General features: G+C 41.9%; 1 protein-coding gene across 1 annotated transcript; it reads left to right on the forward strand.

Annotated features, from left to right (window-relative positions):
- The first annotated feature begins 9,236 nt into the window (after window positions 1-9,236).
- LOC149322619 (keratin, type II cuticular Hb5-like) lies at window positions 9,237-27,568 on the forward strand. The gene is made up of 9 exons (XM_089508723.1): window positions 9,237-9,716; window positions 14,354-14,562; window positions 16,134-16,194; window positions 19,084-19,179; window positions 20,502-20,666; window positions 21,649-21,774; window positions 24,778-24,998; window positions 27,147-27,178; window positions 27,285-27,568. The coding sequence occupies exons 1-9, from the start codon at window positions 9,237-9,239 to the stop codon at window positions 27,566-27,568; spliced, it is 1,674 nt and encodes a 557-aa protein (XP_089364849.1).
- The last annotated feature ends 411 nt before the right edge of the window (window positions 27,569-27,979 follow it).

The raw sequence follows: 27,979 nt of genomic DNA on the forward strand, positions 1-27,979 counted from the left end.
CCCTTTGGAGGGCCTCCTTCACTATCATTAATGGTCGTAAGAAATAAAAATCAAAGCTAGTAAAGAAAAGTTATTTTAGGTATGCTTCATGATGATTAGCTGCTGTGCTGCTGTTTTGTTTTGAGAATCCATGGTATATATATGTAGTCTAGGTCATCCATGAAGGCAAAAGTGGAACAAGGCCTGAAACTCTATTGCTCTTCCTCTTCCTAGATAAAGAGACAAATATATGCTGTCGGAACCAGCTTTTCTGGCACATTTTTGCTAGCTTTTGCATTGTTAATTGACACCTGTAATTCCTATAGTGTGCACATCTCTGGGGAAATGGAAACCATGTGCTGTTGCTGACAAATTCAGTGTAGAGAAGAAGAGACAAAGTCAAAAAGGAAAATAGGAACCCAAAGAAAGTGTCAGTGCAACCCCCCATAAATGTATTCAGAATTCTGTGCCCTTTGGTTTAATGAGTCTTCATCCCAGGAGAGCTGTCATAAAACTGAAGCCTGAAGAAAAATAGAGAGAACATTGTTGTGTTTTTCCACAATGGAGAATGGAGAAACAGAGAACTTTAGATAGGGCAAGGTGAAATTTCACAGCCTCCTTTGCTGGATAATGGTTGGGAGTATGGTGTCTTGGAAGGTGATTTGCAGGATTTGCAGACTTCCAGGGTTTCTTCAGACTTCCATCAGGTTGCTACTCAACATTTTCACTGTCCCATATCTTGTATTCTGAATGGTGTAGGAAAGGGTTTGGGGATCTGGACTGACAGCTAGATAGAGCTTTTAAAATGTCACACTCCAGAATCACTCTCTGACTCCTAAAAATGAAATTAAAAGGAAAGAGGCAAAGATTGTCTTGTTTCCCTTTCCCCCAAAATTTCTACCCCCCCCCCCAAGAAATGGAGACCCTCTAGATTTAATAATAATGTGGATATCAGAATGTATTCCATGTTTTCTCAGATCCCCTGATATTTAGCAATACAGCCACACATTGGATCAATTTCCAGGGGGTTAGGCATGTTAGTCTATGGCATCAAAAACAACAAAGCATTTTAGCATTTTAAAGGTTGACAAATTTTACTGACACATAAGCTTTCATGGGCCTTTTTATTCTGCGGGGAGCCTTTTTTTATTTCAGCAGTTTGTTCACAAATTTCCTTGAGTACTCCAGGAGGTACCTGTAAAAATGGATTTCTTTTTGTGTGTATATTTTAAATTGTGTTTTCAAATCTGCTATAATAATTAATTTAATTAATAATTTGTTTTATTTATATACCGCTATTCCAAAGATCATAGCGGTGAACAGCAAGTAAGCTAATTAGCAAGTAAGCTATGTTTGGGTTTGGGGTTTTTTTGTAAAAAAAAGTATTTGTTTTGTCTAGTTTTACTGCAAATTGCTTTGAGTTTTAGTTCTGGCAGAAAAGTAGGACATAAATTCCTTAAATAAATAAGTTGTTTTTTTAGGTGCCATTCTTTGTGTTATTTTATTTTTTATTTCATCAGGCTACCACTGATCAAACAAACACAAGGCATTAACTGTGTCACAAGGACAAAGCAGGTGCCAAAAGTACATGTGCAGCAGAAGCCAAATGTTGGTATTCCTGGCCTAAAATAACAACATGAGAGGTAGATAACACAGACTTAGTTAAGAAAGAAAGCAGTTGGAGAGGGTGCTGCAAAATAGTGATCCATGTTATAGACAGGCAACACTGAGGCTGAGACAAGTCCCAAGGGCAGTCATACAAGTCATGGTGCATAATTCATTGCACATAAGGTACACACAAATACATTAATTTTATTATTATTATTATTATTATTATTATTATTATTATTATTAAGCTTTATTTATATAGCACTGTAAATTTACACAGCACTGTACATAAAATCATTTAATTAGACGGTTCCCTGCCTTCATGCTTACAATCTAAGAAGACACGACACAAAAGGAGAAGGGAATGGTTGAGGGGAAGGAGATCAGATCCAGCATTCTTCTCTCCCTCTGAGGCCTGGACCAAGGCAGATGGACAGATGGAGGGCTCTGTATCTTAAGGATAGGCCTGATGGCATTGGCCCACCCTCTCTACCAGTGTTCATAAGTGTACACATGCATGTGTATGTGTGCCCTCATGTGTACACACATACATGTGTATGTGCGCACACAGAGAGACAGAGGATGTTGCCAAACTGCACAATTAATGCATTTTGACACCGCTTTAACTGCCATGGCTCCATCCTATGGAATCTTGGAATATATAGCTTTATGAGGCACCAGAGCTCTCTGACAGAGAAGGCTAAACATCTCACCAAACTACACATCCAAGAATCCCCTAGCATTGAGAAACACTGAGTTTAGGGGAAATGAAGCTAAAAAACTGTAATTTTATTGGAACAATATGTTGAATACTAAAATAAGAGTTAAAACCTGCTGTGAGGCTTAATCTGGCTCGTAAGCCACACTTAGTAAGTTAATAGGCAGAGCTGGGCTTGAAAACTGCAATTCCCAAAATAATACAAAACTATAACAATTCCTCTGCGTCTCACACCTTGTATAGAAATGAGTACACACAATATTATTATAGTTGCAGAGTGCACAGACAGAGGCTTGGATGGAAAGGGATATACAGTATGCCCAAAGCAGATAAAAGTGTACAAAAGATTCAAAAAAAGACCAGACGCGTTTCGACAATTGTCTTCATCAGTGGTCCAAAGAATTAAGCCACCTTGTAAGGTAGAGCATGTGGGAACCACCTGTCCTTTTGGTAAGTGGAAGGTCAACTCAGACCTTGAGCCGTGCCTAGGCTGGGGTGTCCCACTCTGCAACTATAATAATATTGTGTGTACTCATTTCTATACAAGGTGTGAGACGCAGAGGAATTGTTATAGTTTTGTATTATTTTGGGAATTGCAGTTTTCAAGCCCAGCTCTGCCTATTAACTTACTAAGTGTGGCTTACGAGCCAGATTAAGCCTCACAGCAGGTTTTAACTCTTATTTTAGTATTCAACATATTGTTCCAATAAAATTACAGTTTTTTAGCTTCATTTCCCCTAAACTCAGTGTTTTTCCATTTGCTTCTTCGTTTAGGGAATCACCTCCCAGTTTCCTTTTTTTGCCCCTAGCATTGAGCCAGAGCAGTTAAAGTGGTAGCAAAATCCATTAATTCTGCAGTGTAGGTGCAGCCCAAGTCATAATATTTATGCAAGAAATATGTTTACAAAACTAATTATTAAAAATAAGAAAAGGTGAAGGAAAAACAATCACACCTCTGTCATTTATATGATGATTTCCAACCCTGGCCATTAATCTGCTTATGAATAATTAGTACAATGGCTGTGCTATGCAAATTCCCAGTCCTATTTTTCCTTGTTATGATCAGCATGCTACTGTCATGCACACCGCTTTGTTCTTTGCTAGCAGCAAGATGAGTTGTTCAAACATTCAGATATTTAACTATTTACAACATGAGGGTTGTGCAGGAGGGTGACACCACTATTCCCAAAACATCTGCCTTTTGGTCTGTGGCGTTCACCTGCATCCCTTTAAAAAGCTGAAGAGATGGGGTGAGTGGATGAGGCTCAATGTGATGAGAAAGGAGAGGCCTCAGGGTTTTTTTTAGAAAAAGTTTTTTAAATTATTTTTAATTTTTCTTTAAAAACATCACATATTACCAAATTTTCATTTTAACCACCTGAACCTATGTATATGTTAATACATTTAGGGTGTGCATATGATATTGTAATTTAAAGATATGATTTTAATTTTGCTAGCTGTTTTACGTCAACATTATTGCCATTGCATTGAATTATATGGAGGAATTACTACTAAAAAGTAACATTAATACAAAATAATAATAATAATAATAATAATAATAATACACTAAGGATTCTGTATGACCTGTTATGGGAGGTGTGTGTGTGTGTGGGGGGGGGGTGACACTATGAGTTGCTGCACTGAGTGACACCAGCCCTGGTGATGCCTCTGCAAATGTGGCTACATTTCCAACATTTAGTCAGGTCACAAAATCTGGCTTGGTGGGTTCAGAACTGAGCCTTCTTTCAGGGCTGACCCACATTCAGAATTCTGTGTAAATATGCATGAAAACATATATTTACATATATGTCATTGTGCTTATTCAAGTTTTTGAATGGAAATTGGAAATGGAACAGTTTGTATGTATGAATGTGTGTACATCAAAACTTATCCTGAGTTATTTAGGGTCCTTTATAGAAATAAGCATGTTGAAATAGAGCAGGCATAGTATAAATAGTCTGAGTATTGGACTATGACTCTGGGGACCAGGGTTTGAATCCCTCATAGCCATGGAAACTCACTGGGTGACCTTGGGCAAGTCACCTTCTCCAAGCCTCAGAAGAAGGCAAAGGTAAACCTCCACTAATGTCTCCACTAAATACAGACATGATGCTAGGTGGTTCTTATGTCCCACTGCTGTATTTGATCCAGAACTGAGGAGCAGGAAAGGAAAACATTAATGTACTCACCCCTTTTATTTCGCCCAAGTACTTCTAGTAGGGAGAAGTTTAAGAACATTAGCTGCCATCCTGTTGGGAAGTTATGCCATTGTAACCCAATTTATGATTGTGTACAGCATGGTGGTTTTAGTGTTGGATTACAACTCCGGAGACCAGAATTCAATCCCTGCTCGACCCCAAAACCCACTGGGTGACCCTGGACAAGTCACATTATCTCAGCCTCAGAAGAAGACAAAGGCACACATCCTTTGAATACATTTTGCCAATAAAACATGTGGTAAATTCATCTCAGGGTCACCATAAGTCAGAAATATCTTGAAGGCACACAACAACAACTATAACTGTTGAGATATTTATTCCTTGGGAAATATGTTTTCATTTATATTCTAGATTTATCAGGAAATCCTCTCTCTGTGTGTATGTGTGTGTGCATGCGCGTGCATGTATATACAAGTATGTATAACATTTATTCTAATAGGAACAGTACATTTTGTTGTTGTTGCTGTGTGCCTTCAAGTTATTTCCAATTTATGGAAACCCTAAGGTGAACTTCTCATGGGGTTTTCTTGACAAGATTTGTTCAGAGGTTTGCCATTGCCTTCTGTTGAGGCTGAGAGAGTGTGACTTGCCCAAGGTCACCCAGTGGGTTTCCATGGCAGAACTGGGGTCCAGAGTCATAGTCCAACACTCAAAACACTAAATCACACTGGCTCTAACAGTATACTTGAGATATTATTTACCTCAAATAAAAAACTTAAATTCAAAATAATATTAGCCTTAAAACAGCAGCAACAACCACTGCCACTGTTATCATCACTTGGAAGTACACTCATCCCTCCATATTTGCAGATTTGATATTTGCGGATTTGATTAATATGTTCTCTTTAGGAATACCTAGGTCCTCCAGTGCAACTCTATGGTCAACTTTAACTAAAAGTTGCACTGAAAGACCTAGAGATTCCTAGAAAGAACACTCTACTAGGCATTTGTAGCTCCTCCAGAGCAGTTCTATGGTCAGTATCTGTCAGACATTGACCACAGAGTTGCACTGGAGGACCTAGAGATTCCTAGGGAGGTGTCCTCTTAGATAAAAACATGGCATTTTTGTTATTTGCAGTTTTTCCACATTCACTTCTGCCCCTAACCCTAGTGAATATGGAGGGACAAGTGTAATTCATTTGGAAACAACTAATTACAAATTGTTGCTGCGTTCAAGTCATTTCCGACTTATTGAAACCCCAAGGTGAACCTATCATGGAGTTTTCTTGGCAGGTTTTATCAGTCTCTCTCTCTCTCTCTCTCTCTCTGTGAGTGTGTGTGTGCGCGTGCGTGCCCCATTGCCATCCTCTGTGGCTGAGAAAGTGTAACTTGCCCAAGGTCACCCAGTGGGTTCAGCTCACCGAGCTGGGATTTGAATTCTGGTCTCCAGAGTTATAGTCCAATGCTCAAACACTATACCATATGGGCTCTCACTTATAATTAACATTCTGGTAATGAATATATAACTACACCAGATTGTGATTGTAAGCTAATGAGCAATATGCAGTATAATGAGTTATACTGTTATGCAACTAACTGTTAGGTCTACAGCTACAATAATGGAGTCTCACTAAGCAGCGGAGGTGGCATATCTCTTAGTGCCAAGGTAGTTCATGTTGCTGCCTTGGAGCTCTGCCATAGGCACTGGGAAACAATGAGGTGGGCAGGCAGTGTGTCAGTTTTGTGCCATAGTTTGTTTGTTTGGTTTTTTCATTTCATTTTATGCCATCTTTCTTCCAAAAAGAGACCCAAGGTGGCTCACAAGATAAAACATTAAAAAAATTAAAATAACACAGTTAAAACAGTATAAAATTAAGATTAAAAACATACAAAAGTTAAAACACAGCTACCCCACATAAAAGCCACTCTGCCATGATTTTAAAAAGCCTGCCTGAATAAAAATGTGTTTATTTGCCAGCGAAAGGCCAGCAGGGAGGGGTCAGCCTAGCCTCCTGAGGAAGGCAGTTCCAGAGAGTGGGAGCAGCCACTGAGAAGGGTCTCTATCATGTCCTTACCAAGCGAGCCTGGGATCTTGGCAGGACCAAGAGAAAGTCTTCTCCTGAAGATCCTAGGAATCTAACAGATTCATAGAGTTCATAGTTTTCTTGGCATATTTCTTCAGAGAGGGCATGCCATTGCCATTCTCTGAAAGGGAGAGAGTGTGACTTGCCCAAGGTCACTCAGTGGCCTCCAGAGTCATAGTCCAACGCTCAAACCACTGCACCACAGTTAGCGACACTTATTTTAAAATTAGGCATGTTCTCTTCCCCATGTAATGCTCAACACTGAAAATAAATTATTTGTCATAACCAGAGGTGTATGTACTTCTGAGCCTTTCTGGTTCTGTTTTCTGGCAGTCCCTGAAACCTCTGGAGCAGTAGTTCTCAAACTTTGGTTCTCCAGATGTTTTGGATTTCAGCTCCCAGAATTCCTGATTGTTAGCCAAACTGGCTATGGTTTCTGGGAGTTGAAGTCCAAACACCTTTGGGAAACACTGCTCTGAGGGGTCCCAAGGAGCTGACAACCCCAATCCTCAACCATGAAACTTTCCATGGGCACACTAGCAGAGGAAGTTGACTTGGGCTGGAAGTATTCAGAGTATGGAAAATACACTTTTGGGTACTACATTACCCAGAACATTCCAGCCAGTGGCTGTGCCAAATAGATAATTTGAGGAGTCATCCCAAAAACCCACTTGTGGAGTGAAAAGTGGCATTCCCATATTTGGGCTGGATCTTGGGCTTGTGGGGGGGAAAGATGGAGGATATTGAGTTTATGGGGTTGGGGTGAGGGGAGAAGAAATGCATCCCTCAGAGCCAGTACAGAGCCCACACACACACCAGGTTTGTCAGTGGCCATCTTGACTTTGGCGGGTGGAAGCTACAACAACTTACTAGACGAACTGTTTGGATAAGAAATAATTGGATACCATTATTATTATTATTATTTATACCCCGCTGTTCAGCCAAAAAGCTATCAGAGCAGCTTACAAATTGTTAATTAGACATTTCCCTGCCCTCAGGCTTACAATCTAAAAAGACAAGACACAAAGGAGAAGGGAATTGCAGTGGGGAAGGGGAAAAGTCCAGCAGATCTTCTCTCCCTCTGAATCCTGGACCATGACAGATGGACTGGAGGGAGGACCCCTTCCTCTTACTCTAATTAGGCCCGAAGCAGCTGGCCTGGCCTTCTCTCTGGATGGTGAATGGAGGGAGGGCCTTCTTCTTTTCAGGTAAGGCCTGATGGAGTTGGCTTGCCCTTCTCTCCCTTTGGATGATAGTGGATGGAGGGAGGGCCTTCTTCTTTTCTTTTCTTTTCTTTTCTTATTATGCAAGCTTTAAAAAAATCACAAGTGCCTGCATAAGTAATGTTCAAGTGGAAAATATCATATGAAGAGTAGACTTAGACTTGGGAAAAGGAGGAATAAAGATAAAAAGAAGGAACATCAACAATCTAAGATATGTGGATGACACCAAACTATAGCAGAAAATATCATAGATTTGGAACAATTATGAAGGAAGGTAAAAGAAGAATGGGTAAAGGCAGGCTTAATGCTGAACATAAAGAAAACAAAAATAATGACTATGGATGATTTACATAAATTCAACCTAGACAAAGAGGAAATTAAAATAGTAAAAGATTTGTCATAGCTTGGATCAAGCATCGACCAGAAGAAGACTAGGAATGGGAAGGGCTGCTATGAACGATCTAGAAAAGATCCCAAAGAGTAAAGATATACAACTGAGCCCTAAAGTCAAAATCATCAAAATCATTGTATTCCCCATTACCATGTATAGATGTGAGAGCTGGACCGTGAAGAAAGTGGATAAGAAGAAAATCAATTCATTTGAGAACTGGTGCCAGAGGAATGCTGAGGATACTGTGGACACCCAAAAAGACAAACCACTGGGTTCTTGAGCAGATCAAGCCAGATCTCTCTCTGGAAACCAAGATGATCAAACTGAGGCTGTCATACTTTGGCTACATCATGAGAAGGAATGGATCATTAGACAAGACAATAATGCTAGGAAAGGTGGAGGGAAGCAGTAAGAGAGGAAAAGCACATGCTAGATGGATGGACTCAATTTGGGAGGACAGGCATTAAGTTACAGGATCAAAGTGGAGACAGGAAGACTTGGAGGTGTTTCATCCACAGGGTCGTCGTGGGCCAGAGATGACTGAAAGGCAGTTACCAACAATAACAGTGCCTCAATTTCATCCTGTCCCCCAAAATGTGATTGTTCCAAATTCTGTTTTTTTGTTTTTGTTTTTGTTTTGAAATGAGGTTGTTGGGTTTTAAACAGATTGCCTTTCCTGATGTTGAATTTTCAGTCTCCCACCCTGTCCAACTGAATCATTAATGCCCCGGTCCACTACAGAAACCAGAAAAACTGGGGGGGGGGGGGGGGGATATGAGTAGTGTTTTTTTTTCTTTAGGCAGGGCATTTTTGATTATGACTGTTAGCATACAGAGTATTATTTATAGACTCCATAAGCTACACTTTCCCTTCTTTTATGAAGCAAAAGCAAAGCCTTTGAAGCTCATAAATGCTAGATTTTTTTTCTGATCTCCTCATGATGAAGCAACCAAGCCCAGATCCCCAAAGAAATATAAAGGCCAAGCTGTTTTCGGACAGAATCAGACTGTTTCTCACTGGCCCTTCCTGCATTCTTACCCTCTTTGTTTTGCAAACACATTCTCTAGAGAAGCAATGTCTTCTTCCCCGAGCCCTGGAAAGAGACCTAGTAGCTTCACATCTTGCTCAGCTCTCCTCCCATCAATTGGGAGCAGAGACCACCTTGGTTTTCCTTCTACTTCCAAGGGATATCACTCTGGTTTCAAGGGAGCTGGTTACTTTAGCAGCCAAAGTCTGAGTGGATCCAGCTCTCATGGACCTAGGATCGCAGGGGGTAGCTACCATTCTGCAAGATATGGATATGGCCAACGGGGAATTGGCCCAGGATATGGCAACTCTGGTGCTGGATATGGTTACAGTTTGTTTAGCTCTTATGGACTCAATCAAGCTGGGCATGGTATGACTGGTAATCCCTCCATCACACCAGTAACTTGTAATAAGGCTTTGCTGCAGCCTCTCAATCTAGAGATCAACTCGTCAGCTCAAGCAGTGAAATGCCAAGAGAAGAACCAACTCCAGTGCCTGAACAGCAAGTTTGCCTGTTTCATTGACAAGGTAAGAAGGAAAGAAGTCCTCTACTTTATAGATTGGAGAAGAAATTCATTTTGGTTTCACATCCATGCAAACTCACAGGATTTGGCACATTTGAAGCCATATGTGAGCCAAATTTTATTTGTTCAGCAACACGTTGTTGTTGTTGTTGTTGTTGTTGTTGTTGTTGTTGTTATGTGACTTCAAGTAATTTCTGACTTATGGTAACCCTAAGGTGAACCTATCATGGGGTTTTCTTGCCAAGATTTGTTCAAAGGAAATTTGCCATTGCCTTCCCCTGAGGCTGAGAGCATATGACTTGTCCATAGTCACCCAGTGGGTTTCATTGGTGAGCGGGGAATTGAATCCTGGTGTCCAGAGTTGTAGTCCAATGCTTAAATTACTACACCATACTGGTTAGTTTTCTCAAAATTTCACCATAGCATTATCCACTTTTTAAAAATGCATACAAAAATGTGCCAGTGGCAGAAATAAAAGTGAAAATCCAATATAGTTGGGAAACTGTTTGCAAAAACGTATCTATTGGGGAAAACATTATACAAAAATGCATCCACACAAGCAAGTGCAATTTTTCACTTTATATAAAAATGCATCCATACAAGCAAGTTTAAATTTCCACTTGAAGTTGGCGGGGGAAGGGGATCTTAAAATTGGGGAGTAATCAAATTAAATGGTGCAAAAAGATGGGCAGGAATCAGCCTTAGGAATAGCTGGACTTTAAATTGGAAAAATCTGTTTTTAAAGTGTTGTTTTAATGTGTGTGTGTGTGTGTGTGTGTGTGTGTGTGTGTTGTGAGCCACCTTGGGTCCCAACTTGGGAAAAGGCAGGATAAAAATAAAATCATAGAATCATAGAATCATAGAGTTGGAAGAGACCGCAAGGGCCATCCAGTCTAACCCCTGCCATGCAGGAAATCCAAATAAAATCAGATTGGAAAAATGAGAAGTGTAGGGAAAGCAAAACTGACAGATCTGGTCATCCTTACTCTGAACTATCTGCACCAACCTCAAATCCCAAGATTCCATAAGGTGGAACAAATGCAGTTAGAGTGGAATCATAGTGCTATAATTGCATAGTGTGGAAGGCTCTGGCTCTCTTTCAATTTGTTTTCAGTGTTTTATATATACAAATGCAGTTTTTGGGGGGAGGGATTAGAAACAAATGAGAAGCAAATGATTGACTGGTATGTTTTAAGGATCTGATGTTGATGCAGCTAGTGTAGAGCAATGGCGTCACTTGCTAGGGTGTCACACAGTTGGAAGGTGTCACCTGGGATTGGAAGGATGTGATGCCCTGCAATGGAGCAGCCAAGCAGGGTGCACATCTGCCCCTCCTGCACAGAAGGCAAAGGATGGCCTAACCAGGTGTCACCCTTCCTCTGGAGTATAAGCTGGAGTGATCACACACACACACACACACACACACACACACACACACACACACACCCATAACACCATTGGTGTAGATTAAAGAGAGACAGATATGTCAGTTTTGGTTTCTATACACTTCTTATTTTTCCAGTTTTGTCTGATCCTTTCCCAACTTTTTATAGCCTTAAATTTGATTTATCTCAAATTTTAAGATTTTTCCCAATTTTTTTTACCGCCAAGCCATAAATTCACTGAGTGACCTTGAGCTATTCACTCTCTCTAAGCCTGACTTACCTCACAGGATTCTTGTGAAGACACCTTGATCTCACCAGAGGAAAGGCATTAATGGCAGGTGATGGCTTCAATGTCAATGTGGTGGTGAATTCACTCTGGGTATTAGTCTGAACTTTAAGGAAGGTATTCAAGATGAGGACCTGCATCCCCCAGGTTCAGTGTCTTGGAAAATTCCTTTAAAAGTGGAAGTAAAACCCAGAGTGGATTCACTGCTCTGTTCCTCCATGGAAGCCACCAACTGCCGCTGAAAGGAATAACTAAATCAATGTAACTAATTCATAAAGAACTTAATTATGTCTGGGCTTTACCACTTGAAAAATACTTGATTTTCAGATTAATTACATAACTACTTACCATTGACTATGCTCTCTGGGACTTCTGGAAATTCAAGTCCAAAATGTCTGTAGAACCAAAGTTTTCCTACCCTTGTCTTAGAGTTTTGGATTTTAGTAATTAATATTTGGTTGACTGAATGTCCTGGTAGTCTGGTGCCATGGGATCAGAACAGTGTCAGTTCAGGCAATTCACTCATTCTCAAGACTGACTTATTTAAAGGATGTTGGAAGAAAAACGTGTCAGTCTTTGGAAATAGGCCCTAACCTCCACTCTGCATGCATTTCTTTTGTGATCTTGGGCAAGTCACATCAAGTCCAGTATTGTGCCAGAACGCTGGGAAAAACTAGCAAACAGTACATAGAGTCAACCATTGTCTCTTTTTGCTCATAATCACTCATCACTTCATCCAGCATCAGATGGATGCTGAAAAATGTATATCATTTTACATGCAAAATTTGGAGGAGTGTGCAACCAGGCAGGTGAATAGATTCTAGTGTTCGTCCAGGGAGTAAAAATTTGATCAGTGCATTTTAAAAAATGAACAAAACATCCCCCCCCCCTCCAGTTTGAGCAACAAATTCCTATATAATTTCTCTGTAGTAATAATTTCTCCAAAGGGAAAAATATATTAATTTTTTTTTAATTTTTTTATTTAAAAAAGGTTTCCTAAATGTTGCAACAAGTGAGAGTTTTTGCAGTTTGGGGCTTATTCTGAGGAACAAAGACATGTGGGTTTTTGCATACAAAACACCTTTTTCTCTGCAGAAGTATTATTTTCTGTGCAAGAATATTATTTTCTGCACAGAAAATGTTCTTTTCTATACAGGAAACTAAATTTCTGTTCATTTAAAAAAATGAATTGTTTTGCACAGAACAGTTTCCAAAGGGTGATTAGTCTTCAACACTAGTACAGTTTTAAGTGATTTCCCAGAAGCAAGGACAAAAATGGATAAATGGTTCATTCTTGCCTGAGAGAATTAAATGTATGATGATTAAGATCACTATGCAGCATCTGATATTCAGGGTTATGCTGCTTTGAACATGGAGGTTTTCTTTTACTTCTCATGGCCATGAGGCTTTCATGAGAAAAATAATACTCCTGGTTGCATGATTGATCCATCAGCATTTCATTTCTGCCTTGAGTGAATGCATCCCTTTCTAAGGAGCACTGCCTCCACTATTGAAAACATGAGGAAGGAAATTGTACAAGACTATCACATATACAGGACTGAATCCTATTCTTAGTCCCAACGAGAGTCAACCCACTGCATCAATAGGACTTAACATAAGTGTAGACTCTGTTGTTGTTGTTGTTGTTGTTGTTGTGTGCCTTCAAGTCATTTTTGACTTATGGTGACCTTGAGGTGCACCTATCTTGAGGTTTTCTTGACAAGATTTTTTCGGAGGAGGTTTGCCATTGCCTTCACCTGAGGCTGAGAGCATGTGACTTGCCCAAGGTCACCCAGTAGGTTTCATGACCAAGCAGGGAATTGAATTGTTCTCCACAATTGTAATCTAACATTCAAACCACTATGCCATATAGACTTACCCAGTTAATTCAATGATTCAGTTATTGTAGATGGGAACAATAAACAGATCATGATCAGGTCAGCTCTACTATTAGAGAGGCTGAATTAAACAACTGACAGAAGTTCCCAGTCATCCTCATTTATTGGAAGGCAGAGCAACAGATTCCACATATCCTTTCTTCTTTGTACCCCCCTGCCCCCCTCACACATCAGCCCATTGCTTGTTTTGTGGAATAATAATAATAATAATAATAATAATAATAATAATTTATTTATAGCCCGCCCAATCACAAGGAATCCAGGCAGGTTACAATAATAAAAATAAAGAGAATAAAATAAAATACAAAAAAATAAATAAAATACAATAAAATTAAAGAGAGTGAAGTGAGTACATTCACAGTTAGGCCTGATGGAAATTGGGCCTCTTTTTTTCATTCCCTCCCAGGTCTGATGATGATGTCATGGAGGGAGGGCTCTTCTTCTTGAGGCAAGGATTTTATTTTAAATAATTTTAATTTAATTCTTCTCATTAAATTTAAGATAAGAATTGGTGGACAGAGTGACGTAAGTCACAGTAAATGGGGAGTGGAACTAGGTAGGGAAGGCCTGCCGGAAGAGATCCGTCTTAAGAGCCTTCTTAAAGGCTGTAAGAGTAGAAATGCCGCGGATCTCCTTCGGCAGGTCATTCCATAGCTTTGGAGCTGCGGTGGAAAAGGCCCTCTGGCTGACTGAAGTTAGCCTAGATTTTATTGGCTGAAGTAGATTCTTCCCCGAGGATCTTAGAGTGCGGGATGGACAGTATGGAAGTAGGCGATCTTTTAAGTATTCTGGACCCAAGCCATAGGATACTGTCCTGTCAACTGGCAGCCTATTATTCATCTACTCCGCAGGGAATGGGAAGGAGATGCCCTCTTGTAGGCAGCAAAATGTATTGGGCTAACCCAGGGTAAAGGTGCATGACATTTGGATTATTTACTATTTCAGCAAAGATTTCTCCCTCATTTGGATAATACTGTTAACTGTGCAAGAAACCAAAGAAAGAACATTAATGTGCTGGCTGTTCTTGGAAATGTCCCCACCAATCATTGCTGCCCCTATCCATTTACTTTAGGTTCGATTCCTGGAGCAGCACAACATGATGCTGAAGACCAAATGGGATTTCTTGAAAGAAAAGAAGTGCCAGAAAAGCAACATGGAGCCCCTATTTCACGAATACATCAGTATACTAAAGAAGGAACTGGAGTGTCTTCAGTGGGAGAGGAATCAGCTGCAGGTGGAAATGAACAATTGGAGAGATACAATGGAAGGGAACAAGAAGAAGTGAGCAACAGGGGTGGATTAAATGTTATGTTAAGTACTCTGAAAGAAGGGTGCTCCAGCACAATAGCAACTACTTTGCTTCAATTATCTAGAGCTTCATTGTATGTAACATACTTACTGACAGATTGTCCAGTTGGCCATTTATCATGGAAGGACAGGATGAACCAAAGGGTCTTTGTGAATTATTCACTGAATTGCTCAGACAAGGCAGAAGAAGGTATAGGGGGGAAATCTCAAACCTACAAAAGAAGAGTGCAAGGACATGAAGGAATAGCAGGGGATAGATTGGCAAAATATAATGCTGAAGAGTTTGACCCAGGGGACTATGATGAGATGGCCAAAGGCAAGTGCCTGCAATGAAATAAAAACTGGAGGAAAAAAACAGAAAGAAGAGAGGCGTGTGGTGAGAAGCTGCAAACATTAGTAAAGCTGGAATTGATTCACATTGGTTTTGAGGAGGTAGGCAGGGAACACAACCCAGAATTGATTAAAAACACAGGACACGTGAAAATGGGGAAGAGTAGCTATACAGTCGGCCCACCCCATACGCAGGCTTCCCATACACGGACATGATGTCACACGGAAAGGAAGCCCCATTTAGATGAATGGTGCACGTGCCTGTAGCATGCACGCTACACCACACATAGGAGTGCCCCATTCACCTAAATGGGTCTTGAGCATGCGCAGAATCCACTTTATGTGAGGGGTCCGGAATGGATCCCCCGCATAAAGCAAGGGTCAGCTGTACTGTGAATGGACACTGTTGATCTCTGTGGTTGATATCTGGTCTGGGTGCTGTCCAACAAACATTTTATTGTTCTACCAACCTGCCTCTAGAATGGAATGGTGGGGAGGTTAAATGCCTGTATGGTAGCAACTCACTCACAAACCATAAGGTTGTGAGTTCAATGGCTCAGGCTTGTATCCTTCCAAGGTCACTCAAATTAGTACCCAGATTGTTGGGGACAATTAGCTTACAGTTGTAAATTGCTTAGAGATTGCTGAGGTGGTATGAAGTGGTATATAAATGTAGCTGCTATTGCTATTAGAAGCCTTCTGCATGGTAGCATCTTGGGAGGCAAGTGGGGAGCAGAGATAAGAGCAGAGTATGGAAAATTACTTTTTTGAATCACCACTCCCAGATCTATACACCCCTACCAGCATATCCAGTGACCATGTTATTTGGTCCAAAAAAGTAATTTTTCCAAGCTCTGAACTTAATAATGTATACTATAACTGGTCCTCTTTGAAAGGGTCAGACTACAGCTTTCACAATGCTGGGTAGGAATGATGGGTCCTTCAATCCCTCCAGTTCAATCCATGAGGAAGACAGCTTTACCAAATCCAGCTTTACCAAATCTATGCATTCAGGTACATGCATTATATTTTTTCAGGCCTTGCACGCAATAGGATGCAGCATGATAGTTTGACAATGCAATCTAACACATGTTTACAGAAAAATAAGTTTCTATGGGTTCAACAGGTCTTACCCCTGATCATGTGGATACAGGATTATTGCCTAATTATTATTAGTTCCTTACTAATACATAAACTCTTGCTAATCTTCCCAGATACGAAGAAGAATACAATAGGAGAGCCAGTGCTGAAAATGAATATGTGATACTTAAAAAGGCAAGTAGTGGCTAAAATACATTTTTGATAACCACCTTGGACTTCAGTCTGGAGAGCCAACATGGTATAATATCTGTAGAGTAAATGAGAGAGTCCTGGATTCAGAATTGAGCAATTAATCATAATACCAGCCAAATCTATGTCAGGAAAAGGTTGTGGTGCCATCTTGGTCTGTTTGTGGGTGTGTTTTTCTTGAAAAAATGTATCTTATACACAAAACCAAATGCATTTTGCACAGAAATAATGAAATTTGCACCAAAACTTTTTTTTTAAAAAGTGCAGACTCTAATACTCTCACCCAGTGAGGAAAGACAAAATCTTTTCAGATTTTACATTTGTATATGTTAGAACAAAATATAGAAGAATTTAGATATTATCAGCCCTTTTGAACAGCTGACTGAAGGAGGTTAGGTGGAAAAGGGACAGAAACTTCAATTCTCTATGGAGGCCCAAGGATTGGTCCCATTCATAGAATGTGTTGGAAGAGGCCTTTCTAGATGGGCACTGCTATTACGATGTCACAACCACGCCGCCTCTAAATGGGGTGCCTATGGCGCCCTTTCAGCGGTGCCAGAAGGAGCTCTGAAACGGAAAGAGATCCGAGCGGCCCCTTTCTCTTGTTCCCCGCCGCTGTCGGGGTGTCCTTGGGGCATGAAGCCCCAGGGACACCCCTTTCCAGGTTTGCAGGGAAGCGGCCTTTTGCCGCTTCCCTGTGGCCTGGAAAAGCGGTGGATCAGGGCCTCAGGGCTGCTGCTGTGGCAGCTGAGGCCCTGATCTGTCAGGGAAAGGTGCGGGTTCAGGCTGCCCCAAAGGGGCAGTCTGTACAGCGCCTATGACTATATTTTGAAATGGGCTGAAATTTCAAAGGTCCAAAATCTTGTTCAGTATGTGCTGAGCACATATACATACTAGTATATCTGTGTGATACTATGCTGCAGTTGTACCACTCTTGTACAACCAGTGGCAGAGCATATGACAATGACTTCACACTTGCCTATTGCAGAAGAGTACTTTCATTTGCACACCCCTGATAAGATGTCTAATCTTGCACAACCTCCAAGACAGTGGTATCACTTCCATCCTGATATTTTGTCATTAACAGCCCTTTAGATGGCTCCAACTCATGGTGATCCTGTGAAGGAGACATCTCCAAGACCCGCTGTCCTGTACTGCTCTACTTAGGTCTTGTCATTTCAGGCCCATGACCTTCCTGATTGAGTCTATCCATTAGGTGTGCAGTCTTCCTCTCTTTCTACTGCCTTCTACCTTCCCTAGCATTATCGCCTTTTGTAGTGACTCGTGCCTTCTCATGATGTGGCCAAAGTACAACAGCCTCAGTTTTGTCATCTTGGCTTCTGGGGATTGTTCAGGCTTGATTTGTTCAAAGACCCATTTGCTTGTCTCTTTGGCTGTCCACAGCATCCTTAGCACTTTTCTCCAGCACCACATCTCAAATGAGTTGATTTTCTTTCTGCTGGCTTTATTCACTGTCCATCTCCCACATCCATACATGGTGATGGAGAATACAATGGATTGCATGAGTCTAACTTTTGTTTACACTTTACACTTTACACTTTAGGATCTTGTCTAGTTCTTTCATTGCTCCTCTTCCCATTCTTGGACATCATCTTATTTCTTGATTGAAATCTCAATTCTGATAAATGTTTCATCTAAGGTATGGGAAATCTTCAATGATTTCAATTTTCCCATCATCTAGGTTGAGTTTATGTAGATCATCCATAGTTATTATTTTTGTTTTCTTTATGTTCAGCAGCAAGCCTGCCTTTGCACTTTCTTCCTTGACCTTCCTTAGTAGTTATCCCAAGTCTATGATGTTTTTCGCTAATAGTATGGTATTATCTGCATATTGTTAAAGTTCCTTCTTCCTGTCTTCATTCATCCTTCTTCTGAGTCCAAACCTATTCTTCATATGATATTTTCTGTGTACTAGTTGAGCAGGTAGGGTACTAGAATGCAGCCTTGCCTGAGCCCCTTGCCAATTGGAAACCATTCTGTTTCTCTATGTTCTGGCCTAACAGTAGCCTCCTGTCCAAAGTACAGATTTCTCATCAGGACTATCACTCGTAGTGGCATACTCATATCTTTAACAGCATTCCATACCTTTTCATAATCTATGCAATCAAAGGCTTTCCTATAGTCTATAACAGTGATGGCAAAGCTTTTAGAGGCTGAATGCCCAAATGCAACTCAAAACCCACTTATTTATCACAAAGTGCCGTGTCCCTCTGGCTTTCTAGTAAGAAACTCTGGCAAACTCTGTGCTGGGGCAACGGCACACATGCCCACAGAGAGGGCTCTGAGTGCCACCTCTGGCATGCGTGCCATAGGTTTGCCACCACTGGTCTATAAAAAACATGCTGAAATTCCTTTGTGCTCTCCATTAACCATCGTATGTTTGTAATGTGGTCCCAAGTGCCTCTTCTTTTTCTGAATCCTGATTGCATCTCAGGGATTTCATTCTTCATATATGATTGGAGTCAGTGATGCAGAATTTTGAGCATATTTTATTCATGTCGGAAATTAATGTTGTGTTCCTATAGTTGCTGCAGTCTTTTGTATCTCAAAATCACCAGCAGCGTTGTGAAAAATGACTGTTAAGGATCCATACATTTCAGATTTTGTGGAATTGTGTAGATGGGATAAGTTTTGAGTGGCTGAATTTTTAAGTCACATACATTCTACTGGGCAAGCAATACCATGCATTAACAGTTCTTTCTTTCTTTCTTTCTTTCTTTCTTTCTTTCTTTCTTTCTCAAATGTATTGGGCTGAGTACAAATTTGATCTTTTCACATTTGGAGATTTTAGTGAATGTTGAATTTTAGTTAAAATTTGCTCCACCATCATTAAACATGTTTTTCTTCCTCCAGGAAGTGGATTGTGTTTTTATGGACAAGTCAGAGAAAGAAGCCAAAGTGGAGACCCTGATGCAAGACATTTGCTTTTTCAAAACTAGCTTTGAGGAGGTAACAGCAACACATTAGTACATTAAATAATCCTCCATCACCACTCTAGGAAAGTAGCTTCATGTGTTTTTCTCACAAACAGTTATGTAAGATGAGAGGGAGGGGGCAAAGTGCAAATCCTGGGAACCACCTACAGCCCCCAAGGATGGAGCTAGAGCACTAAAAGTGGTGTAAAACGGCATTAGTTCTACACTACAGATGTACACTGTACCCATGGGAAAGGTAACCCTCCCGTATTCCAAACTCAGCTTTCCTCTTCAAGGCTTCATCTGTACTACAAAAATAATGTAGTTTGACACCACTTTAAGTACTATCAAATGGAATCCTGGAAGTTGTATTTTTACAAGGTCTTTAGCCTTCTCTGCCAATGAGTAGTGGAGCCTCATAAAACTACAAATCCCAGGATTCTGTAGGATGTAGCCATGACAGTTAAAGTAGTGTCAAGTTGCATTATTTCTACAGTATAGGACAAAAGGGTGAATTTCTTCTGCACTGTGTAGTTTCATGTTGTATTTAGAGTCCTCAGCAAGGGAGTTCCTCTGGGGCCTCTGACCAAACTACAAATCCCAGGATTCCATAGCATGGAACTATGACTGTTAAAGTAGAACCACAGTGTTGTAGCTGTGTGAAAGGGCTCTAGGAAGTCACCAGGCTTTGATATTTACAGTATAAATATGTTGCAGGGGCCCTCACATTGTTAAGCAATGGACTTCTAGCAACTATCAGGGCTTTTTTGGGGTGGGAGGGAGGGAGTAGCATTTTTGGCAATCTGTCTAACCCTCAATGTCTCTCAGAGACAGAAAATTGCTCCCTTCAGTCGCCAACCATGAGTTCCTAGGATTCATTGAAATAAATGGAATGTCCGTATAAGTTATTATATATAGGCTCTGGGGAGGCAAAACCAGATTAAAGTAGTTAGAGCCCTGGAGTAAAAACAATGGGCCCATATGCATACCCTCTAACAGATGAAAACTAGGGCACATATGGCCATGCAGCATCAGAATGTGATCAAGAAAGAATAGACAATCTAAGAGAAAATGAAGCATTCTGATTGTGCCTGAACCTACTGGGAAAGACAAGATTCCACCCTCCTCCCCTGCTAAATTAAATACTTGTTCAGTGATGGAAATGCATTGGGTGACCTTGGGCAAGTCGCATTGTCCCAGCCTCAGAAGAAGACAAAGACAAACCTCCTCTGATACAGAAATCTTGCCAAGAAACCTGCCATAAGACTTGAAGGCCTTTAACAACAACAAAAGAACTGAGTTGTGAAAGCAAGACAGTCCAATAGCATCAGGTGAAATACTTTGTGTTCTCTGCAGGAAATCTGTGAGCTACAGTCATCTATTTCAGACACGTCTGTCACAGTGAAAATGGACAACAGCCGAGACCTGGATGTGGCTTGCATCATTGAAGAGTTCCGCTGTCGGTATGAAGACATTTCATCCCGGAGTCGAGCAGAGGCCGAGGCTTGGTGTCAATGCCAGGTATGTTGATTTCAGTATCCCTAGTATGATCTTTGCAAATACAATGCCCATGCTTTGCCACTGAGCTGAAGGTGTCGCATGTGAATTCTGATTAAATATATACAGCAATTTTAAGGGTTGGACTACTTATTTTTATTATTATTATTATTATTGTTATTATGTTTATTATTATGTTTATTTATATCCCACCTTCCTCCCAATACAGAGACTCAAGGCATCCATGCAGCAGGGTTGGCATTAGAATGGCTTCCCTGTGTTGTATTTTACCCTTATGCAATCAATGCAGCACTAGAGTGAGAGATCTCTGGGTTTCCAGGTTCTGTTGGTCTATAGTTTCTGCAGCTCCTGACCATTGACTATGTTGGCTACAGCTGATGTGAGCTGAGATCCAATAGCATTTGGAAGCCAGAGATTCCTCGCCTCCAATGAACAGGAATGTACAAATAGACCAGAATCATATTGATGAGTCCTGACTAGAGTAAAACCAATTGGATCAATTGTTCAATGATGATTCAACACTTATGTCAATCCCAGGAATTCAGTGGGTCTGCTCTAGATGGAACTACCAAGGATTACAGCTCAGGGATAAACTAAACATTTTGTTGTGCAAAAAGCTGCAGGTTCAGTGCTCCATATATTCATGTGGATTTCTGGTGCACTGATCGTTTTTTGTTCTTAACTGCCATCAAGTTGACTTTGACTTATGGCAAGTGTATGAATGAGAGACTTCTAAGCCAACCTATCATTAACCACTCTGCTCATGTCTTGAAGACTCAGGGCCATAGCTTCCTTGATTGAGTCTATCTATCTGGAATGCAGTCCCTAAACAAACATTATCTTTTTTAGGGAGTCATGTCTTGTCATGATATGGCCAAAGTATGACAGTTTCAATTTAGTCATCTTGTCTTCTAAGGATTGTTCAGGCTTGGTTTGTTTGAGGACCTGTTGATACTTTGTTCATCTGTAACTTCTTCCACTGCAGTATCAGGAACTGAAGACCACAGCTGCCAAACACTGTGACAACCTCCGCAATTTCAAAGATGAACTTGACGAACTGACCCGGACAGTTCAGAGATTGCAAGCTGAAATCTGCAATGTTAAAGCCCAGGTAACCAGGGACTTAAATCCAACAGCAGTGCTACAGTAGTTGCTATCTTTATTATGCTACTATACCATGGGATGGTTTTCTGGCTATTGTACAGTCAGCCCTTCTTATACACGGATTTGTTATACACGGATCCAAGCATACACGGTTTGAAAATGTTCCAAAAAAGGATAAATTTCAATGATGAAACCTTGATTTTCCATTTTTTATAAGGGACATCGTTTTGCTCTGCCATTATATTTAATGGGACTTGAGCATACACGGATTTTGTTATACATGGGGGATCTTGGAACTAAACACCAGCGTATAACAAGGGTCCACTGTATTTCTAAATAACATGTTATCAAGCTAGTGAAGGGATATATTATTGGGGAACTACTGGGCTTGTATTGGCCTATAGAAAGAAGTAGGCTGATTCAAACATTCTCACTCTGCTAGATGACACAATAAAATAATAATAATAAAATAAAATTTTTATTTATACCCCGCCCTTCCGAATGATCAGGGCGGCTAACAAAATGCACCGAAGTGCAAACAAAATACAAAGTTAAAAACATACAATTAACATTAACAATCCTAAAAACAATAAAAACCCCTTAGCCCATCCTCACGGCCACGAGAGAGGAGGGAGGCCCACAGGATGTTTCAGTCGGGGAATGCCTGATTAAATAGGAAGGTTTTTAGGCCCTTCCTAAATTGGGCCAGGGTGGTAGATGAGCGGAGCTCCGTGGGCAGCGTATTCCAGAGGGCTGGGGCAGCTGTGGAAAAGGATCTTCTGGTCGTAGCAGCCAACCTAGCCCCAGGCACCTTCAGGAGTTGCTGCCCAGATGTTCTGAGGGTGCGAGGCGGAATGTATGGGGAGAGGCGGTCCTTCAGGAATCCTGGGCCCAAGCCATTTAGGGCTTTATAGGTAATAACCAACGCCTTATATTGCGCTCGGAAGCGAATGGGCAGCCAATGGAGGTCTTTAAGCACGGGTGTTATATGGCTGGTCCTGGGAGCACCAGTGACCAGCCGTGCTGCCATGTTCTGCACCAGTTGCAGCTTCCGAGTTTGGTATAAGGGTTGCCCCATGTAGAGTACATTACAGAAGTCCAGTCTCGAAGTTACCAGAGCGTGTACAACAGTTTCAAGGTCCCTCTGAGCCAGGTATGGGCGCAGCTGGCGAATCAGCCGGAGCTGATAACAGGTACTCTTGACCATCGCATTCACCTGAGCCGTCAGGTGAAGGGAAGAGTCAAGAAGCACCCCCAGACTGCGTACGGAGTCCTTCACGGGGAGCGTGACCCCATTCAGGACAGGTGGAACCACCGCCATTCCTGGACCAGGGGAACCTATCACTAGTACCTCCGTTTTCTCTGGATTAAGCTTGAGTCGGTTTTCCCTCATCCAGCCCATTACTGACTCCAGACAGGCCACGAGAGGAGAGACGCCATCCCTGGTCACTGCATCAGTCGGAGACATAGAGAAAATGATTTGGGTGTCATCAGCGTACTGATAACCCCGCGCCCCATGTCTCCGGATGATCTCTCCCAGCGGTTTCATGTAAATGTTGAATAGCATGGGGGACAGAATGGCTCCTTGAGGAACCCCAGTTTTAAGGGGCCGCTCGCTGGAGCACACGTCCCCCAGCTGCACCATCTGGGACCTCCCAGAGAGGTAGGAGCGGAACCACTGGAGCGCAGTGCCCCCGATTCCCACCTCAGCCAGGCGGCCCAGAAGGATACCATGGTCTATGGTATCGAAAGCCGCTGGCCCATTAGAGCCAGCTGCCATGCAAGGATGATCTTGTCCCTACTGATTCCATGGCAAGCAAAAGAGACCAAATATTCTACTTTGCTTTTTGGAAAATTGTAGTAGAATTTTCTATTTCATTTTTGGTTTCAGGTTATCATTCTGTTCAATATCATTTTAGGCTATGGAGAGAATTTTTCTGTCTGCAATGTTCTGGTTTTCTATCTGGTGGGTGATACATTGTTTCTTCCTAAACCCCCAGGTAGTAATGGTAATCCTGGGAGTTAAATCTCAAAGAAGAACCTATTCCAAGCTTTGGTCATTTTTCATGGGAAGCATTCACCTGTTCCTTCACTGCCCACTAGTAGCATGAAAAGGGACTTAATTATGTAAACAAAGTGGCCATGGGAATAGGGGTCCCTCTTGGACACATCAGTTCTGGTGATATTTCCAATAATGAGAAATGGGCTGCCTTCACATTTTAAGTTTACGTCTTCTAGAACTTGAACACAGAACCAAACACACTTGTCAGTCACAAATCTGTATATTTTTGAGCTTTAAAAAACCTTCACAAAACAAATATAACGTGTTGAGCGGGAATCTGCCCATTTGAAAAAAGAAATGTGCACAAAAATGCATCATTTTTAGAAAATCTGCATGGAAATAGAAATTTATGTATGAAGCATAAAGACGATAATCCCAAAGATGAGAGCTTCAGTGGGAGGGAACACAAGATGTGTATGCATTGCTCATTTCCAATATTGTCTAACAAGAAGAGAGGTGAATCTGGCACAAGGCATGGAACACACCTGACCATATTGTCACAGGCCTGGGAATTTGCCATTCACAAGCTGTTAGAGGTTTTCCTATGTAATAACCATAGGAGCCCTGGTGGCGCAGTGGTTAAATTTCTGTACTGCAGCCACTCACTTAAAACCATAAGGTTGCGAGTTCAATACCAGCGAAAGGGCTCAAGCTTGACTCAGGCTTGCATCCTTCCGGGGTTGCTAAAATGAGTACCCAGATTGTTGAGGGCAATTAGCTTACAGTTGTAAACCGCTTAGACACTGTTAGTTCAGTATGAAGCGGTATATAAATGAAGCTGTTTGTTTGTTTGTTTGTTTGTTTGTTTGTTTGTTTGTTTGTGATGAGGCCCTGAGTTCAGTATAGGTGGTATGGATATTCATCTCTCTGTGTTAATGGTATGGCACCTTGCTCTTGTCTGTTCCCCTCCTTGTTTCTTGCCTCTTCTCTGTTTCCCATGCCCTACAGCGCTGCAAACTAGAAGAGGGGGTGGCTGGAGCAGAGGAGCGTGGGGAGATGGCCGTGAAAGATGCCAAATGCAAGCTGTTGAATCTGGAGGATGCTCTGCACAAGGCCAAGCAAGACATGGCTTGCCAGCTACGGGAGTATCAGGAATTAATGAATCTCAAGCTGGCCCTAGATATTGAGATTGCCACCTACAGAAAACTTTTGGAAGGTGAAGAATACAGGTAAAAGAGATGTTTCTGGAAACAACAGGAGGGCTATTTATGAGGCTCTGCTGGAATATCAAAGTAAAGTCGTTGGCAGTGTATTAGCAGGCAGCAGATGGAAATGTTAGGCTTGTTTGGAACTGTTGGTAAAGTAAGACAGTATGGCATGGTGATTTGAATTTTGGACTAGGACTCTGGGAGACCCAGATTCAAATTCCTGCTCAGCCATCAATATCCTTGGCAACTCACACTCCCTCAGCCTCAGGGGAGGGCAATGGCAAACCTTCTCTGAACAAATCTTGTAGAGAAGACTCTGTCATAGGTTTGCCTTAGGATTGTCATAAGTCAGAAATACCTTGAAGGCATACAATGACAACAACAAGTTGAGAAGGTGCTCAAATCTGAACAAGACCTCAATACTGAAAACTGCAAAGAGTAGGCACATTGGCCCCTCCAGTATTTCATATGTTTTCTTGCAGTAAATCTGACACATGTCTATTCTGTACACCCAAAGCTGTATACAAGTACAGTGGAGTTTGATTCCAGGACCTCCCATGGATACCAAACTGCATGGATGCTCAAGTCCCATTAAGAACTAAGCAGGGGAAGTGGTGGTGGTGGTGATTTTCTTCTTAAGAATTTACTACTGAAGCTTGTGTTTAATGTTATCTATTTGTGAACTCTTAATATTTTTGCTGTCTGGACAGTGCAGCTTTCTTCTTTAAATACCCAGGTAACTCCAGCTGATATAGGTGTACATGTGTCTGCAGTGGTGGAGTACAGGGCTGAAAATGATGCAGTCGTCCAGATGCTGTTGGACTGCAATGCCTATCAGCCCCAGTCAGCATAGCTAATGGTAGCAAAATGCTGGGAGCTGTAATCTAACAACATCTAGAGGGCTATGTAAGCCCAGCCCACCAGGTAGGAGCACATTCTGAAGTGCAAGCATCCATCATGTCAGTGCTCATAGCTCCTCCTCCCAACCTGGGGAGTCCAAAAATGCAGATGGCAGTGTGGATGCAACCCAACAAACCAATTCTAGCATTTTATCTCCGCCAGCTACAGGTCTTTTTTGACAGTTGGTAGAGACTGCCATAAAGCATTGTATTCACGCCGATACTAAGGTTAGGGAGCGCACACCAACCACATGCTCCCTAACCCTAGTACGTGTGGACAGTGCCATCGTTACACAGCGCCGTACACACGGGGCATGTGACGATGACATCACGCATGTGTCGCGTTCAAATAGAGTGGCACATGTGTAACGTCTCCACGCCGCCCCAGGCCGCTTATGGTGGCCTGGCTACAGCATGGGAAGGGGCTCCGAAATGGAGCTCCTTCTTTTCGTGCATATCGTTCCTGCGGCAACCAAACAGCCACGGGAACAATGCCAAGGGGAAAGAGGCCAGGCGGCCCCTTTCTCCCATGGCTGTGGCTCCTGGGGTGTCACTTTTTGTCACTTCTCTGTGGCCTGGAAAAATGGCGGATTGGGGCCGCAGGGCTGCTGGTGAGGCTGCCCTGGCCCCAATCCAGAGTGAAAAGAGGCGGTGCAGGCCGGCCCTTTGGGGCGGTCTGTACTGCGCCTTAATTAGTCTCAATTGCCCATTCAAAACTAAGTATGTTGCAGTACATCAGGCGGGATTGCTCATAGTGACTCCACCACCATGAGGCAGTGAATCCTCTCTGAATTGTACTGCTGTTTCTCCTGCAGCTGCTCCAAGTTGTAGGAAGCTCTGTTAGTGCTGAACCTCTGAAGAGACAGATCTCAGGCCTGATAGATTTCCACCAGCTGTCCCCCTGACAACAGGGATAGCTTTTACCAAGGTACTGTTGTAAGAAAAGTACATCTTCTCAAACTGGTGTGAGGAATGCGGCTAGGTTTAGAGGTAAGACAGAAATCTGAGCAGGATAACCAAGAAGAGTATCAACCCTGCAGATCAAAACATCCCACCACTTTGACTCTTCCAGCCCTGACTCCACTATTACAGTACCTGTCAGGTTATAAATCCACATTCTGCTGCTATATGTTTTAGGTCATTTGGTAGAACCCCACACATGGCTCTGTAGCCTCACCATATACAGCAGAGTGCAGATATGAAACTGCTTGTGAACTGGGTCTTCATCTTCAGCTGCTGAGATTTTTCACTCTGTTTTTTTCCCCTTCAGAATTGGTGATGGAGAATGTGCTGTGAACATCTGTAAGTAACTCAGGGAGACCCCCTTTCCCCAAATTGTTCCTGCTAATTTCCTTCATTCTGGTGCATTCTTCCTGTAAACCTCACTGTGTGGTCCTTCTCTTCCCAGCCGTGCAAAAGAGTCAGGGGGCTGTCGTGTGCAACAGTGATCTCACCAGTGAGCCAGGGAGAGGGGGAAGTATTCGGATGAATGGAACAGACTCTTGCAGCCCTGGAGGCTTCAAACGAGGCTTGTCGCCGGGTGGTGCCCCCTGTGCAGATCCAGGTCCACCAGATGGAGACATGTGTAGCCCTCCTCCACCACCACAACCGCATGAAATTGTCATCCCAATTGGGAAGGGCCCTAGTGGGATTTCTGGAACTGCACCAGTTCCTTGTGCCTCAAGAGGGTAAAGCTAGACAGAGGTTTCCTAGCACAGAGAAGCTTAAAGAGTTGTAGTGATATGTCAAAATATAACCATGTTAGTCTGTTACAGTCTAAAGAGATATAAAGAAATCAAGTATCACCTTTGAGTCTAACTGAAAGAAAGAAATTTCTAGCATAAGCGTTTGTGGATTCCAGTCCACTTTTTCCAAGGACTTCTAAATAGTTCTGTCAGTGTTCTGAGCTTGAGTCAGCAATTTTCCATCTCTACATAATCCCAGTGCCTCTTAGTCTTGCTATCTAATCTCGAATCAGTTTCAGTTCAGAGTATGCCTGAAGTAAACTCTACATGTCACCAGGATCCTGACTGCATGGGCCAGAATACTCTGGGAGCAGTCTGGAGCATTCTGGCCCCAAATCTGCCTCAATATCCCCCATTA

This window comes from Sceloporus occidentalis, unplaced genomic scaffold, assembly GCF_023333645.1.
Source record: "Sceloporus occidentalis isolate IW3139 unplaced genomic scaffold, rSceOcc1.0.p SCAF_1, whole genome shotgun sequence".
Taxonomy (NCBI): Eukaryota; Metazoa; Chordata; class Lepidosauria; order Squamata; family Phrynosomatidae; genus Sceloporus; species Sceloporus occidentalis.